At 35.4% G+C, this 19,001-nt stretch overlaps 1 protein-coding gene across 6 annotated transcripts in view; it reads left to right on the top strand.

Annotated features, from left to right (window-relative positions):
* Positions 1-19,001, top strand: part of FER (FER tyrosine kinase) — a 308,974-nt gene that overhangs the window by 50,358 nt on the left and 239,615 nt on the right. For all 6 annotated transcript variants that reach the window (XR_011471215.1, XM_070412423.1, XM_070412422.1 and 3 more), the window contains 2 exons: positions 1,541-1,714; positions 5,892-5,991. Coding sequence is in view for 5 of the 6 variants with exons in the window: in XM_070412423.1 (XP_070268524.1) it covers positions 1,541-1,714; positions 5,892-5,991 (274 nt within the window). In the remaining variant the exon portion in view is untranslated. The remainder of the gene's footprint in view (positions 1-1,540; positions 1,715-5,891; positions 5,992-19,001) is intronic.

Below are 19,001 nucleotides of genomic sequence, written 5' to 3' on the forward strand. Positions count from 1 at the left end.
TCTCCGCATCCTCTCCAGCACTTGTCGTTTGTTGATTTGTTGGTGATAGCCATTCTGACAGGTGTGAGATGATACCTCATTGTTGTTTTGATTTGCATCTCTCGGATGATTAGTGACTTTGAACATGTTTTCATATGTCTCTTGGCTTTCTGAATGTCCTCTTTTGAAAAGTGTCTATTTAGGTCCTTTGCCAATTTTTTGATTGGATTGTTTATCTTCCTTTTGTTAAGTTGTATGAGTTCCTTATAAATGTTGGAGATTAAACCCTTATCTGTGATAACATTGGCAAATATGTTCTCCCATGCAGTGGGCTTTCTTGTTGTTTTGTTGATGGTTTCTTTTGCTGTGCAGAAGCTTTTTATTTTGATGTAGTCACATTTGTTTATTGTCTCTTTAGTTTCTAATGCCCTAGGAGCAGTATCAGTGAAGAAATTGCTTCGGCATATGTCAGAGATTTTGTTTCTTGTCCATTTTTTGTATCTTTAACATGGATTTTCCCTGACTATGGTAAATCTTCAATTATTGTTTCTGAATAGGAGACCTATAATGAACATTCCTCTGTTACTTTTTTCAGTATTTATAAATTAGAAATTCTAATAACATGACTTGTCTTTTCCATCATTTTGTGTCTCTGCTATTGAGGCAAAATGCTGTGCTGGAAAATCATTGAGAACTAATGATATCTACTAACAAAAGAGAATGACTATAGCTAGAAATCCAGAGATTGCCTGTATTTAAGACATAAGCAGCAAAGATGAACAGGTAGAAAGACTGGGAAAGCATTTTTAGGAAGGGAGGAAGCAAATTTGTATGTGGGAAGATAAGAACTCATACAAGCCAAAATAGAAGAGTCAGCAAGATCTGATGCCAGAGAGAGACAGGCTTTGAATAAAGATGGGAAAATTCTGTTGCATCAGGAAATAGTGGCCTTTGTGAGGAATTAGAATGGTGTGAGCAGAAACAATGTATCAGTGTGTTGAGAAACCAACAGAAGCCCTAGCCGGTTTGGCTCATTGGATAGAGCTTCGGCCTGTGGACTGAAGGGTCCTGGGTTCGATTCCAGTCAAGGGCACGTACCTCAGTTGCAGGCATCTCCCAGCCTGGGCCTGGTCAGGGCGTGTGCAGGAGCAACCAATTGATGTGTTTCTTTCACATCGATATTTCTCTCTGTCTTTCCCTCTCTTTTCTACTCTCTCTAAAAATCAATGGAAAAATATCCCTGGGTGAAGATTAAAAAAAAAAAGAAAAAAAAAAAAAAGAAAAACAGAAGAATGCAAGTGTGGGTTCTGAGTCCCTTAGTCCCTTTCCTAGTATTCTGCATAGTCTCTGATTACACACAGTTGAAGCATTAGGACTTGAAGTTGAAGATGTTAAATATGAACTATTCATAGTTTATTGCACAATTGCCAGAAACCTACTATTTTTATCTTAATGTAATAATGTGTGTAACACTAAATGTTTAAGCTTTTTAGACAATTAAAGTACAGCTAAATGCAAACTTCTAATACACCCTAATTTTGTTTCTTTATGTTTTTAAAAGTCTTGGCTACTTATGATTCAGCAGACAGAACAACTTAGTAGGATAATGAAGACACATGCAGAGGACCTAAATTCTGGACCCTTACACAAGCTCACCATGATGATCAAAGACAAGCAGCAGGTGAAGAAAAGTTATATAGCTGTTCATCAGCAGATAGAGGCAGAGATGATCAAGGTTTGTCTTTCTCAAATTTTTCTTTAACTGGTTTTTAAATGCACTGAAATATTTTATCCTGTTTGACTTTTAAAAATTGTTTTCTGCATATTTCCTGACTAGAAATAAGTTTTGGTGTCTCTAGTAAATAATATCTTATTTTTTTAATATAAGACATTATTGATTATAAGATATACTGTTACTTTATGTACTCCTACAAAAGAAAAAATACCACCAGTTAAACTATGATACAATGCTTTTTTATCACTTTTATTTTTTACTTATGGAAATAACTCCTTTAGGCTTTAAAACAATTTTATCGTGTAACACTAATCATAAAAGAAAAATGAAAATATAAGGAAAATAGATTAGGATATTTCTAAATTTCTCTACATTCAGAGTGTTTCTTTTCTGGATAACTTTTACAGTGTTTTAATTATGAAAATTTCCAAATGTACAAAAGAGGAGAGATGGTAAAATGAACTCCTATCCACCCTTTCACCCACATATTAAATTTTTCCCCCCCATCTATATTCTCACCTACTTTTTCTTCTATATTGGGTCATTTTAAAGAAAATTCCAGATATCATTTTATTCATAAATATTTTCTTATGTATTGCTAAAATACATACTCTTTTTTGTAAGACACAATTATATTATTACTAACCTACCTAAAAATTGAACAATAATTCCTAATGTTATTAAATATTCTGTGTTCAAATGATTGTTGTTTAAATGCTTTTTGTGGTTGGTTCATTTAAATTAGGATCCAAACAGGCCATTACATTACATTTGAATAATTCTCTTTAATGTAGGTTGTCCTACCCCCTCTTTAAAATGTCATTTATTTGTGGGAGAAACTGGGTAATTTTGCCTTATAGAATTGAATTTCCTTTATTTTGGATTTTGTTGTTAGCATCTTGTGACGCGATTTCACGTATTCCTTCATCTGCTAATTTTCCTGTAAACTGGAAGTTAGATCTAGAGATTTGATAAGATTTTTGCTGTTTATTTTGGCCAAGTACACATCATAGGTGCTGGTATAGACTTTCTCTTGTTTTATTTCAGAGGTATATAATGTCTGTGTCTGCTTGTTTATCATTTTGTATTGTTAAATATGACTAATGGGTTCCAGTTTTGCCAGCCTAATCAATCTGTTAATAAAGTTTCCCTACCGCTTTTCATCTAATAGTTTTAGAAACAATTCATGTTCAATGATTAATCTATTACTTCAGTGGGGTTTGCATAATGGCAAGATTTTTCTTCTATTATTCCTGATGCAATTGTTAGCTGGAATTTTTCAATTAAGACTTTCCCTAGATGAACTATTTGGTTACCCTGAGGTATAGTTTAAAAAAGGAAGGCAGGGTAAATGCTTGCTTTTTGCTATTAATTTGCCAGTTTGCAAAATAATGAATTGGTTCTTTACAACTTCAAAAGTTAAGGCTTCTAATTTCTTGTCGAGCACGTAAGAAGTTTGGAGGTTGCCACTTCATTCAAACAATAACTAAAAGGCTGAAAAAATTTAAAAAATGAACAACTCTTCTTAGGTGTATAAGAGAAGTGAAGTCACAGGGCAAACAGCTGTTGCCAAAATTAAGTAGACTGCTAAGCCAATATAGCAAATCACAACCTATCAGAGCCTCCTTGGGAACCAGTGCTGGCTGCAGAAAAACCTGAATGGTAATTGACAAGTCCTGGAGTCTCAGTGTGGACAACTGTGACAATTAAAAACGTCAGGAGGACCCAGTCGTTGAGTGGCCCCCATACTTTTTTGAGATTTACCTCCTGGATCTCTTCCAGGTTCTCACAGTGAACATTGAAGAAAAGTCTCATGGTCCTGGCTGGGGGAGGAGAAAAGAAACCATTTCGCCATATGCCAGAGTATTCTGGTCTTCTTAACAATATCTGCCCTTATGAGAAACTGTTTAACCAGAGCTTAACAACCTGGGGGAAGGGAAATACACAACTTTGGCGCACTCTAGCCTTCGTGTCTCGTGAAAGGGGGGCTGGGGATTGAGAAACACACGTAATGTTCACAATTGAGGGGCACAGGCTTAGTAAAAAACTGAGACCTAGTCCTGGGACTATAAAATGCTTCCCCTCCCTGACATCTTTGTCACCACATTGGTAAAGGCTTTATTTACATCAGTTCCTTTTATCTAAAACATCGTGCTTGTCAACCAAGAAAAAATGGTAAGGCCTACCGAAAGGCAAAAACACATAGTTGGAAGAGACAGAGAAAAATGTATAGAAATGTATAGCATATATTAGAAAAGAAGAAAGTTCTAAAAGCAATAATCTAATCTCCTACCATAGGACAGTAGAAAAAGAAGAGGAAATTGAATCCAGAGTAAGCAGAAGAAAAGAAATAATAAAAATTAGAGCAGAAATCCATGAAAGTGAAAACAGGAAATCAGTAGAGAAAACTCAACAAAATAACTGGTTTGTTGAAAAGATCAATACAGTCAGGAAGCCTCTAGCTAGCTAGCTAACAAAAGCACAGGGCAGCAAAGATTACTAATATTAGAAGTGAAAGAGGTATATCACTACATATCCTGTGGATATTAAAGGCTTATGAAGGAATACTATGAGCTTTCAATGCCTACAAATTTGATAATGTAGAGAAATGAGCCAATTCCTTGAAGAACACAATCTACTAAAACCTAATTGAGATTAAGTAGATAATCTGAATAGGCAAGTATCTATTAAAGTAATTGAATCAATAATTAATAATCTCGCAAAACAGAAAGTACTAGGTTCAGATGGGTCCACTGGTGAATTCTATCAAATTTTTAAGCAAGAAATTATACCAATTCTCTACAAACTCTTTGAGAAGATATAGAGGGAAACTTATTAATTCATTCTATTTGGCCGGCATTACCCTAATTCTTAAACTAGACATGATATTAGAAGAAAAGAAAACTACAGGCTCATATCTCTCATGAGCATAAACACAAAAATCCTTAATTATTAAGAAATAAAATACAACAATGTATCATAAGAATTATACACCATGACCAATTGGTGTGTATTTCAGGTATGTGACTGGTTCAACATTTGAAAATCAATGACTGGAAACCATCACATAGACAGATTAATAAAAGAAAAATCAGGTGATTATATGAATAGATACAGAAATAGCATTTGAAAAAGTTCAACACTCATTCATGATAAAAACTCTTACTAGACTTGATAAAGAATATCTATAAAAAACCTACAGCTAACATCATATTTAATGGTGAGAAAATTGAAGCTTTCTTATTAAGATCAGGAACAAGGCAAGAATGTTCCTTCTTACCACTGTTTCTTAACATTATATTGGAAGTTATTAGCTAATACAGTAAGACAATAAAAATAAATAAAAGGTATACAGATTGGGAACAAAGAAATATAGCTGCCTTTGTTCACAGATGACATGATTGTCTATGCAGGAAATTAAAGAGAATCAACAAAGAAACTCTTAGACTTCACCTGAGGATATGTTTTTCTTGATTTTTAGAGAGAGAGAGAGAGGGAGAGAGAGAGAGAGGGAGAAGGAGAGGGAGAGAAAGTAAGAGAAACATCATTGTGAGAGAGAAACATGGATTGGTTGCCTCCTGTACATACCATGCCCAGGGATTGAACCTGCAGCCTAGATATGACAGGGAATCAAGCCTGCAACCTTTTGGTATACAGGATGATGCTCCAAACAATGGAGTCACCTGGCCAGAGCTAAATAATTTTTTCTTTTATCCTCACCTGAGGATATTTTTAAAAATTAATTAGAGAGAGAGAGAGAGAGAGAGAGAGAGAGAGAGAAGAGAGAGAGAGAGAGAAATTGATGTGAGAGAGAAACATCCATCAGTTGACTCCCGTTCACGCCCTCAATGGGGATGGAATCTGAAACCTAGGTGTGTGCCCTGTGTGCTCTGACTGGGAGTCGAACCTGTAACCTATTTGGTGTAAGGGATGACTCTCTAACCAACTGAGCCATCCGGCCAGGGCCAGGGCTAAAGTAATGTTTTAAAAATTGTATTACATATGTCTCCTTTTTCACCGTTTGACCCCCCCCCCCCCCAGTAATTTTTAATTTATTGTATGTAATTGTGTATTAAAGAACAACTCTGACCTATAAGCAGTAAGGTACACATTGGAATTTAAGTTCTTGATCATGTAAATTTATGTTTTAATTTTTTTAAATTTCTTTTTTTGACAGGTTACAAAGACGGAATTAGAGAAATTAAAATCCAGCTATAGACAATTAATAAAAGAAATGAATTCTGCCAAAGAGAAATATACAGAAGCTTTAGCTAAAGGTATGGCAAAGTTATGAAAAAGTGTTTACTTTAGTGATTTTTATTCTTATCATTTGAATGTTATCTTTATAAGTAGTGGAATGATTCCACTTAGACCAATTTACGTTAAAAAATACTGAAATATGCCTGGCTGGCATTGGCTCAGTGGTTGAGTGTTGACCTAAGAACCAGGAGGTTGCCATTCGATTCCCGGCCAGGACACATGCCCAGGTTGTGGGCTCGATCTCCAGTGTGGGTCGTGCAGGAGGCAGCGGATCAGTGATTCTCTCTCACCATTGATGTTTCTCTCTCACCCACTCTCCCTTCCTCTCTGAAATCAATAAAAATATGTTAAAAAATACCAAAATAAACCAAAATAGACTGATTGTGAAATTATGTAATAATTCTTCCTTTATAAAAAAATGTGTCTAGTGTCCTACACTTTTCATTGGACAGTTGGAAAGTAAATGGAAAGAGAAACCAATGTTTTTAACAGAGATTTATGGTTATAGTCTTGAATTGTAGCTAAACAGTTTTCATATTTTGTTTTTTTTTAATTATAAAAGTTGAAATAATAGAAGTTAAAATTTTTTTTCTGGCACCCTAACCAGTTTGGCTTGGCTCAGTGGATAGAGCATTGGCCTGGGACTGAAGGGTCCCCATGTTTGATACCCATCAAGGGCACATGCCTGTGTTGCCAGCTCGATCCCCGGTAGAAGGCGTGCAGGAGGCAGCTGATCAATGATTCTCATCATTGATGTTTCTATTTCTCTGTTCCTCTCTCTTTCTCTCTGCAATCAATAAAAAAAATTTTTTTTCCTTTCTGGCTAAGTATGTAAGCCTTATTAGAAACTCCATTTTCTTTTTACTATTTAATTTACCATTCTCTTTTATTAATGTATTTTTCTTTGTCTTTTACTTGTATATTATCTTGTTATTTTTGAAGTAAATGAAATAAACAGCTCCTGTATTTGGATATTTCTTGTACAATGAAAGCACTGTTTTTATTATTATTCTCAATAGATTAGAAGAGGTTCTGATTTAGATGTAGTTCTCCCTCCTTTCCTTATTTCCTCCTCCCTTTCTGTCTCCCCACCCACCCTACTCATCCCTGCTTCTTTGCCTTCTTCCCCGGTTCTCTTTTTCCTTATCTCCCTCCCCCTTCCTCCCTTCCCATTTTTCCTTCAACACTTAAGCTATGTTTCCCTAACTCTTCCCACATTTAACTCATGTTTCTGTTTCTCACAGTGTTTTTATTTGCTTTTGTAGGGAAGATGAATCCATGTTCGCAGTTTCCTTATTTTTCTTCTTCTTACTTATTTTTCGTGTATTTCAACCAATATTTTGAGGTTATGACCTCTTTACTAATGTAAACATCTCTTTTAAAATGCTTTTGTAATTTAATTACCTGTTATTTAAGTAAAGAAAAGTAAAAATGGCAGACTTTGGAGTTAGTCTTGCATTAAATTCTAACATTGTGTGAATATTTTATAGATTTTCAAACTTCATATTAAAACCTAATTATAGTCCTTTGTTATTATTAAGAGTGCTTTAGATAATTTAGAAGTTCTTACTGAGCACTTTCTATCTTTAAGTTATTGAGATTGAAGCAGTATTTTCTAGGTATTGAAGGAGCTTACCTGTTTCTAGTTGATATTCTAACTTGGGAACTCAAAGTCTTATCATCTTTCAAAATTTAGCATTTATACAAGGGATACTTTGCTACACCATCAAGAGTAGTTCAGAGCCCAAACCGGTTTGGCTCAGTGGATAGAGCGTCGGCCTGCGGACTAAAGGGTCCCAGGTTCGATTCCCATCAAGGGCATGTACCCTTGTTTCGGGCACATCCCCAGTAGGAGGTGTGCAGGAGGCAGCTGATTGATGTTTTTCTCTCTCATCGATGTTTCTAACTCTCTATCCCTCTCCCTTCCTCTCTGTAAAAAATCAATAAAAATATATTTAAAAAAAAGAGCAGTTCAGAAATAGTTTTGTATATTTAGCATGGTTACTTAATCTGTCAAAATAGTTAATTTTATAAAGTTCATTACTAAATGCCTGTTAGCATTCTCGAATTAGTGTCCTATATTATAAATAATCATATTGAAATTCACCCAGAGCAAGTATTATAATCCAACTATGCTGTGTTTCACACTGCTTCTGTATCTGTTAGAGAAAAATTAGGAAAAGAAACACATAATTACTCCAAAGTCTTGATGCCTATTTTTAATGATATTATTTGTTTTTGTTTAAAAATGGAAATCTCATTTTGATGTCATAATAAAGTTTTAAATAGTTCTTGTACCTAATGCTTATATTATGAAAGATTATTTACATATTATAATTGTTCTTTATTACTTTGGATCTAGATAAACTACTATTTAGTGTTGTATTAATAGTAGGAAGACAACCAGAAAATCTCAAGACTGTAGTTTTCATTGGTATTAAGTGGTATATTATTTGATTTAATTTTCTGTATTAAAATGTGCAAACTTATTTACATTTCTCTTTCTAAAGATATTAGTGATAGTATTTTCCTATTTTTAAGAATTCGATTACTCCCAGTAGATCAGTTTATAACATATTAGAATATATATTTTAAAAATAAGTTCTTATGTAATTGTGTTTTATGCATGAGGCATATATAAATTTCTCTTCCATAATAAAATCAATTGAAACTTTTTTGTACTCATTTTTACATGGAAAAGTATAAAATTATATTTCTGAATATTTTGTTTCTGTTTTCAGACTGCGTCTGTGTTTAACATGGAAATAGGAGTTCTTTTGTGAAGTTATTTAGTCACTATAAAGATAATGTGATGTCAAATTTCCCAATATTTACAGGCTTATGTCAGAACCTTAGTTTATCATGATAGGTCAGTCCAGGGCATTCTGGAGTGGGTCCTAGGCACTGCTGGGGTGCTGGCGGCGGATGCCCAAGCCATTTGGGTATCCGGAGATTACTATAGATTGAAGGAGGTCTTGGAAAAGCTATTTAAAACACCAGTCTCACATATAGCAATCAGCTGGAGAAGAGAAAGGTTTTGAGATAGACAGGGCCTGGAAATATCTTAAGGGTTAAATTCTGGGTTTGATCAAGAATGGGTTCTGAGTCTAGGGCTGAGTTACTGCAACCGGAGGTTCAGCAGTAGCAGCAGATCAGTAGGAAGGCTGGTTAAAGCTGAAATTCCAAACTCCTGACCCCTGCTGGATGGACTACACAAAATACTTTCAATTTTGAATGTTAGAATTTATATCCCACGGGACTTTAGTTTATGTTCAGTCTAAAATAAAAACTCATTTGCAATATGAATGTAGCATTATTTTAATTTATTTTTAAACATACTTTAAATATTAAACTTGTTTTGCTGGGTGCTGTATTGAGGGAACAGATGTTTGCATTAAATTGATTTGAACTAATTTGGACATTAGTCTATTTTTTTGGCTATGTATATCTGTTTATTGACTATTTCCTACACCTTAGTCTATTGATTATTATTTACATGAGCATGGAGAACAACCATAATAAGTGTAGCTGATTGAGCTGAAGTTAATAATTTGTTTCTTGATAGCAGCACTGAGTTTTAGAATAAAAAGTTCTTGAATGCAAAGTACAGAGGTTTTACTTTTCTATTATAGCTTGAGTTCTGAACATCTTAGTTGGTTTTAAACACATGGTTTTGCCATCAAACAATTTTGTGAATAAATATAGTTTGTATCTGGACTAGGGTTCTGACATACGCCTGTAAATGTTGGAAAAGTTTGCCATCACATCATCCTTATAAAAGTAGATGATTTCACAAAAGAATTACAGGATCATGTTGTCTGTGAATAAAGAGTTTTATTTTTTCCTTTTCATTATGATTTCTTTTACTTGTTGATTGCCCTAGTTAGCACCTCTAGTATAATGTTGAGTAGAAGCTGAAAGAGCAAAGATGTTTGCCTTGTTCCTGAACTTGGGGGAAAGTCTGCCACCATTAAATATGATGTTAGCTGTAGTATTCAAATATTTTTTTTTATTAGGTTGAAGAAATTCCTTTCTGTTCATTCTTTATAATGGATGTTGGATTTTTGTCAAATGCTTTCTTTGTATCAATTGAGATGACATTTTTTCTTCTTTTTGATTTAATATGGTGAATTATTTTGATTGATTTTCACGTTTCAAATATTACAACAGCCTCACATTCCTGGAATAATAGCTCCTCTTGCCTATGCTGCGTTATCATTTTTTATATTGTTGAATATGGTTGGCTAAGTTTTTGGTTATAATTTTTTTAAAATGCTTTTGATGGTTACATTGTTTCTTTAAAATATATTTTTATTGATATATTTTCAGAGAGGAAGGGATAGGAATGGAGAGATAGAAACATCCATGATGAGAATGTCCTCTACTGGCGATCAAGTTGGCAACCCGGGCATGTGCCCTTGACTGGAATCGAACCTGGGACCCTTCGGTCCACAGGCCGATGCTCTATTCACTGAGCCAAACCAGATAGGACTTGTCTGTAAATGTCATCTGTCTTTTTCTTTGTTTTTTGTAATATTGTTATCTCATTTTTATAAGGCTATTGCTGTCCTCTGAATGATTACCTTCTATTCAATTTTTTAGAAAGATTTGTGTTCTACAGCTCATATTTCTGAAATATTGGTAGAATTTACTTCTGAAGGTTTTAAAACTTTAAATTCAGTTTCTTTAATTGATTTAGGGCTATTTGATTTATCTGTTTCTTTTTGTTTGAATTTTAGTAGGTTACTACTTTCAAGGAATTTTTCCATTTCATTTAAGTTGTTGAATTTATTTGTATTGTTGTTTATAATATTCCCTAAATCACCTTTTTATATTTGCAGAATTTGTGCTGACATTTCCTTTTTCATTCTTGATATTGGTATTTTGTGTCTTCTCTCTTTTTTTCCTAATCATTTTAGCTAGAAGTCTATCGATTTTATTAATATTCTCAAATGTCAGCTTTTGGTTTTGCTTTTGTGTGTTTGTGTGTGGGGGGTTATCATTCTACAGCATCATTGGATTGATTGATTGCCTTAGTACTAGATTTATTTATTTATTTAAAAAATTTAAGTATACTTTGACATACAATATATTACTTTCAGGTGTATGACATAGTGATTCAACATTTATATACCTTGTGAATGAATTGTCATGAGTAGTGATTATCTGTTACCATTTAAAGTTATTGTAATATTATTGACTATATTCCCTGTGACATATTTATTTTATAACTGGAAGTTAGTACCTTTAATCCCCTTCGCCTGTTTGGCCCATCACCCCACTTCCCTCAGGCAGTCATTAGTTTATTTTCTATGTTTATGAGTCTGTTTTGTTTTATGTTTCTGCATATAAGTGAAATCATATAGTATAAGCTTTTCTCTAATTTCATTTAGCATAGTATTCTCTAGGTCTATTCATGTTGTCATAAATGGCAAGATTTTATTCTTTTTTATGGCTGAGTAATATTCATTGTATATATGCGTGCATTGCATGTTCTTTATCAATTCATCTATTTATGTACACATAGGGTTGCTTCTATATGTTGTTTATTGTAAATAATGCTGTAGTGAACATAGGGGTACATATCTTTTCAAATTAGTGTGTTTGATTTCTTCAGATAAATACCCAGAAGTGGGATTGCTGGGTCATATGTTGTCCTTTTTTTTTTAGGAACCTTCATACTGTTTTTCACTGTGGCTGCACAAATTTATCCCTCCAAGAGTGCATGAGGGTTCTCTTTTATCCACTTCCTCACTAACACTTATTGCCCCCCCCCCCACCTATTTTTTTGCTTTCTATTTAATAGACTTATGCTTTAGTCTTTATTATTTCCTTCTGAATGTTAAAGCTTAGTTTGTACCAATTATTCTATTTTCTTGATGTGGAAGCTCAGATCATTGATTTGAAAAGTATCTTATTTTCTTTCCTAATGCAGGCATTTAGTGCTATGAATGTCCCTAAGTATTCTTTTGCAACATTTTATCCTTTTCATATACTATTGTGTCTTCATATTCATTCAGTTCAAAATATTTTCTTATTTCCTTGTGTTATTCTTTGATCTATAGGTTATTTAGAATTGTGTTTTTTAATTTTCTAAAGTTATGGCATTTTTCTTGAGATGTTCTATTTTTTATTCATAATTTACTTCCATTTTGGTCTGAAAATATTCTTTTTATGACTTTATTTCTTTATATTTATGTACATGTTATATATCCCAGAGTATGGCATTATCTTTTTTTTTTTTTTTTTTTTGACTTTAGCAGTCACATTTATTTTTATTTTTTTGTTAATTCTCACCTGAGAATATTTTTCCATTGATTTTTAGAGAGAGAGGAAAGGAAGGGGAGAGACAGAGAGAGAAAAACATTGGTGTGAGAGAAACACATTGATTGTCTCCTACATAGGCACTGCAGGGTCTTTGCCTCTGGCCCATTGCCTCCAGCACCAGCCCCAAATGGGGACAGGGTCTGAGGGCTGATGCTCTATCCACAGAGCCAAACAGGCTAAGGCTAACAGTCCCTTTTAAAAAACTACATAAGTTTAGAAAACTTTCTATATTTATGAACACACAAAAAATTCAAAACTTATGGCACCCTTGCTATAACTAACTAGAAAATTAAATATAAAAAATAAGATAGCCCTTGCCTGGCCGGCGTGGCTCAGTGGTTGAGCATCAACCTAGGAACCAGGAGGTCACTGTTCAATTCCCAGTGAGGGCACATGCCCAGGTTGTGGGTTAGATCCCCAGGAGAGGACGTGCAGGAGGTAGCTGATCAATGATTCTCTCTCTTCACTGGTGTTTCTTTTTTGTTTCTTTTTAAAATCCTCACCTGAGGATACTTTTCCATTGATTTTTAGAGAAAGAGGGAAAGACAGACAGAAATATCAATGTGAGAGAAACACATTGATTGGTTGCCTCCTGCACGAAGCCTGACCAGGGCCCAGGGTGGGGAAGGAACCTGCAAAGGAGGTACATGCTCTTGACTGGAATCGAACCTGGAACCCTGTGGTCTGTAGGCCAAGGCTCTATCCACTGAGCCCAACCAACTAGGGCTCTTCATTGATGTTTCTATCTCTCTCTCTCCCCCTCCCTTCCTCTCTCAGTATGGCATTATCTTGATTCTTCATGTATATTTGGTAAGACTGTGTGTTCTATTATTGGTTGGAGTGGTCTATTTGTCAACTTGGTACAGTTGGTTAATATTGTTATTCAAATTTTCAATGTTTCTACTGATTTTTTGTCTACTTGTTCTATCAATTATTGATATGGGGCAATTGAAATCTCCCACTGTAATTGTGGGTTTCTCTGTTTCTTCTTATAGTTCTCTGTTTTTTGCTTCATGTATTTTAAGACTCTGTTGTTAGGTGTATAAGCAGTCAAGATTGTTATATCCTCTTGATGACTCTCTTATCATTATGAAGTGACTTTTATTATCCCTCATATTGTTCTTTGCTGTGTTATCTGTTTTATCTGCACATTTTGTTTCCCTTTGGCAGCTTTTAGGATTTGCTTTTCATCATTGGTTATAAGTGATTTGGTCATGATGTGGTTTTTCTTTTTTATTTGTGTTTGTGGCTTCTGAGCTTCTTATATATACCTGAGAGTTTGTAGTTTTAATGAGTGTGGAAAACTTTTATCCATTATATATTCACATATATTTACTGTCACCCCTTCTCTTTCTGCTGGCCTTCAGAGACTCCAGGTACGTGTGTATTAAGCTGCTTGTAACTGTCTCATAACCTACTGATGCTGTGATCATTTTTTCCTCCTGTCTTTTTTCTCTTCTGTTTTATTTTGGTTAGTTTCTATGACTATGTCTGTAAATTTACTAATCTTATTTTCTAGTTTACTTAAAAGATATACTGAAGTACTAGAAAAGATGTTCAAAATAACTGCCTCATAGTTACATTCTTATGTGACATATTTAATTGATTCTATATGGATAGAATTACACTAGTGTTTTATATTTACCAAGCCTCAAAATATGGACAATAACATTTATGGGGGGTTTCTCTTACATGGGCAGAACTCTGAATGCTTCTGTTTTATCACGCACCGTGTTCAAGGCAAAAAACTAGGCAGATGAGCCACTCCACAAGATACATGCCCATAGGAGTCAGTCTGGAGAAGTTTGAAGGGAGCTCTCTTCACACACTTTTATGACAAGAGTGGGAAACAATCTTTCTTTCAAATTCTTCTTTCTCTGTGAGAAATACAAAAGAGTGCTAAGGGATTAGTAAATTCCCTGATTATTTATAAGCTCTCACTACCCTAAGCAGATGGAGTAAGAGGGCACCTATAGCTAGATTGTGGTGAATTAGCTGTTATGTCTCATTAAAAAAAAAAGTAAAGTTTTCTATAATTGGCAGTAGATTTTCTTAAATTGTCTCTTCACTCATTATGAATAGTTCTGTGATATTTTATAGCCAATTAAAATTGATTAGATCCATTGAGTTGTCTCTTTGGAGTACTTTAATTATGAAAACCAGTTTGAAATGAGCTCAGATCTCAGACAGATGGTTAATTTGTGTTTAAATAAATTCAAATTTTAAAAAATGAATAAAACTTAAAAAATCTATTTTAGTTGATTTCCTCATTTTGAGTCCACTAATAATGACAACTGGCCTTCTTATTCAAAAATCTCTAAACCTTGGAGATTTTTAAAAATCAAAATTATGTATGGATGATGTATGGAGGTTCTAGAAAAATATTCTGAAATTCAAATTTACCTCTCATTTCAACATAGAGAAGAAATACATTTGGATACAAGACTTGCTAAAGACCAAAGGAGAGTTTAAGCTAAGTTTGTTGATTATTAATTCTATTGAAAGTGACCTGAAAGTGAGAGGTTTTCCTTTTTTTTTTAGACCTACTTATTAGTACATGATATATTAGCATCTAACTTAAAGCATGAATGCTTTTCACTGCATGGAGCTTAATATGATAGGAGCTTTACAAGGTCATAAAGAGTAATGGCACTTTTAGTTACTAATCTAAATTTGCATTTGGTTAAAGCTATAGAAATTGGAGTGACAGCTATAATATTCTTATTAGATACTGAAATATTATGTGGGATGGAATATGCTCCATGATTCATTTATATTCTGGAGGTAACTTCCTAGAAATAAAATGAAAGCATAATTACTTGCTTTGTCCCCTTTTTGCTTAGTTTTGTTAAATAAAGCTAAGTTTCACATTCAAAGAGGTTAAGAGAAGTTAAATCTTTTTGCTGATTTTCCTCTACATTTTATAGGTGATGTCCTTAACAATATTAGTTTTGGACTTGATTATTAGAACTGATGCAGAAGGTAAAAATTGTAATCTTTCTATAACTTTTAACTTTTTAAGAATTTTATTTGTTTAAATTTATTTTTAAAATAAGAACTATAGCAATTCATACATTTTCTTGTTATGTGCCAGGCACTGTTATTTATATTAGGAATATTACAGATAACAAAATATCCAAAAATCCCTGCCTCCAAAAGGCTTATATTTTAGAGCAGAAGATAGCTAATTAATTTTTAAAAAGTGAAACATAGTATATTACATGGTAATAATTACAATGGAGAAAACACTATAGGTAGATAGAGTGTTTGGGGGTTGATCAGATTAGTTGTTATGGAGCAAGAGACCTTGAAATAAAGAGTGAAGGAGGTGAGGGAGTCAATCATGTGGTTTTATGGGGCAGAGATTACTCTGAGACAGAGGGATAGCCAAAGCAAAGTCATTGAAATGGGATCAAGTCCAGCATAGCTGAGAAGTATAATAGTCATCTGTGTGGCTAGATCTGAAGGATTGATAAGGGAAAGGCATGGAGGTATGAGAATTAGAGGAAGAATGATGGTGGTGGCAAGGGAGACACAGATTATGAAGGGTCTTGGTAGTTCTTTAAAACCCTTTACCTTGAGTAAGATGGGAAGCCATTGGTGGGTTTTGAGCCAAGGAATGACATGAACTAACTTACATTTTTATAGGAGAATTCTGGTAGCCTGTTGAAAATAAGAGGGTGGGGGAAAGATGGATATAGAAGACCAGTTGCTTCCAGGCTATTGGAGTAATCCAGGCACTGGCTTATGCTGGTTTGGACTGGGTGATAGTAGCAGATGTGATTAGAATTGGTCAGATTCTGGTTATACGATTGATTCTTATTATTTATGATATTTATCCTATTTAATAAAAGGGTAATATGCAAATTAACCATTACTTCATCACAAAGATCGGCATCCAGTCCTCTCAGCCCGCCAGAGTCCCCCAGTCCTTGAGGGGCAGCCGCTGAGAGTGGGCAGCATGAGCGGCCTGGCAGAATGCTTGCTTTGTCATTGTGGCTATGAGGCAAGTGTCCTGCCCCAGCCCTGGAGGGCCTCTGGGCAGTGTGTACGTGGCCTTCTACATGGAAGCTCGGCAAGCACATCCCTCCCGGGCGTCCCTTAGGCTTGCTGCTTAGGTTGTCTTTCCTCTTGTGTCTGGAGGGAGGCTGAGGATCCGCCGTTGCTGGGTGTTGCTGTCCCTGGGACCACAGCACCACAGGCTGCAGGGCGCCGGCACCATCTGGAGCAGGGTGCTGCTGTGGGGAGCAGTGCCCACTCTCTGGGATCCACCTGCACCTGGCATGTTCTGGGGAGGCAGCTGGTAGCAGACAGATCCTGGGCTCGGGGAGTAGGGGTAAGGGTAGGGAGCAAGCGGGAGGAGAGGAGGTCAGGGTGATTCAATCCAATGGATCTCACTCCAAGGCTTCATTCAAATGCAGAAAGCTCTCTGGTGACGTCAGAGCCTCGGATCTTGCCTCAGGCTTCTCTGACTCCCCCACCCTTGGGCCGCAGCTCAACAACTTCAGGGAGGAAGGATGTTTGAGAAACCGGCCTGCCTGGGTGGAAAAGAGTGCAGGAGCATCCCTCTGTTCGCTTTTGTCTGTTTTCTCTTTGTAAGTCCCATTTCCGGTTTTCTACACTCTTTCTAAGGGTGACCTGGCTTTTGACAGCAAAAACAGACTCCTCGACAGTTTCACAGCAGACCTCATGGACTGATTCTGTTTCCTCACCCTCAGAAACCAGCAGGTGTATACGTTGTGTTCATGTAAAAACATTCAAACCTGTAGAGAACTTTCATGAGTTTACTTGAGCCAAACCGTCCATACTTGCTGGGAAGCAGAATCTCAAGGGGTTGGACAATGATCCGGAGAATGGCTGTTTTTCACTTTGTTTTATTCATTCTTCTTCTCCTTCTTCCTTTCTTCTCCTTCTCCTCCTCCTCCTCCTCCTCCTCCTCCTCTTTCTCCTCCTCCTCCTCCTCCTCCTCCTTTTTCTTTCTTCTTCTTCTTCTTCTTCCTCCTTCTTCCTCTTCTTCTTCTTCTTTTTAAAAAAAATACATTTTATTGATTTCCAAGAGGAAGGGAGTGGGAGAGAGAGACATAAACATCATCGGTGAGAGAAAATCACTGGTTGGCTGCCTCCTGCATGCCCCCAAATGGGGATCAAGCCCACAATGAGGCAAGCATCCCACCCCGGCCACGGGGAGCCTCTGGGCTATGGAGAGCCTCTGGGCAGCAGGTGTGGAGCGGCCAGGCCCCACAGAGAGCAGAGAACCATGGGGAGTGGGCCTAAGCCGTCAGGGCTCCCAGATTGGAAAGGGCTCCCCTGAGGGCTCCCAGATTGGAGAGGGTGCAGGTTGGGCTGAGGGACCTACCTCCCATGCACGAATTTCATGCACCGGGCCTCTAGTACTCTATAAAATTACTGTGAGCACTAAATTAGCATTACCTGAGTACTGAGTCATTGTCCCTAGCAGAGTCACAGTTTTGAAAATTGAGCAATACATCACCAGTACACCTAACAATACATTGTTTTGTGTGTGTTTCTTTTTAAAGACACTTTAATATATATTGTTGAATCATTAACATTGAACCACAGTGTTACAACTCATGACTAAAAGCTATCTAACACATCTATTTTCTCTGTAAGGCACACCACACCCACCTTAAACATAAGAATACTAAACAGCACTTCAGCACTATGTTTAGGGACATAGTTTTAAACAGCAAAATAATGAACAGAAATCACCTAAAATGTGAAAGTAAGTAGACTGTCTCTTGTGAAGGTCAAGCTTACATATTTGAGCTTTGCTAGCCTCATAATATTGTTTATGGCATGACATGTATGCACACTCTGTTTTTACAAACATTAAACAGATTTGTCAACAAGTGGTGGCAAAAGAATTATAATTTATTATGTAGAAGAGGAAAAATTGGATGGTTTACTCCGTTGATTGACACATAGAATAACTCTATGCCCTGCTCATTGCCTTTTATTAAAAGAAAACAAAGTATACAACAACAGAATTACAATTCTGTATCTGTCAATGAGAATTTATTCACTTTGTATACTTTGTATTAATTTTCAGCTCTAACATAGTTATTTAAAAGTTAAGCAAGTATAATAGTGATCTGAGATATTCTGAGGCAACAAGCTTATGTGGCAAGAATCATATTAGTTTTTTTGTGATATATTTTGTTAGATGAATAGAATTTTTAAAATTTTACCTGTAATTTTGATTTTTACATAGTATTACTATTTCCTGAATTTATTTACATATTCTCAATGGGACCCTAAATATTTATTTAAAACAAGTCAGGAAAAAAATATAATAGAATTTCTTTCCAAATTGTACCAAACTTTTCATATTCCTACAAGGAAGGGAGAGTGCAGATAGAATAATCAATTGATCATGAGACTGTGCCAAGTACACATTATATCCAAATGCACAAGTGTACATGAACTGTAGAGTACAAAATCAGGGCCCCCAATCTATGAAAACATATCTCCCCCCCAAAATTAGTTTTAAGTCCAAAATTTTAAAAAATAATTTATTGCCATTATTTTAATGTACTGGAATCTGCCTTCAATGTTTTCAAAGGCTTTAAAATTTTTTTTCAAATTGTGTTAATAATCATAATTAGATTTGGCAATAATAGTTTTCTTTCGCTTATTTGTCATACACTAAATCTGATAAGGAAAAAAGTATCTGGGAACT

Source organism: Myotis yumanensis, unplaced genomic scaffold, assembly GCF_028538775.1.
Source record: "Myotis yumanensis isolate MYYU_CA2020_CCGP unplaced genomic scaffold, mMyoYum1.0.hap1 SCAF_4, whole genome shotgun sequence".
NCBI lineage: Eukaryota > Metazoa > Chordata > Mammalia > Chiroptera > Vespertilionidae > Myotis > Myotis yumanensis.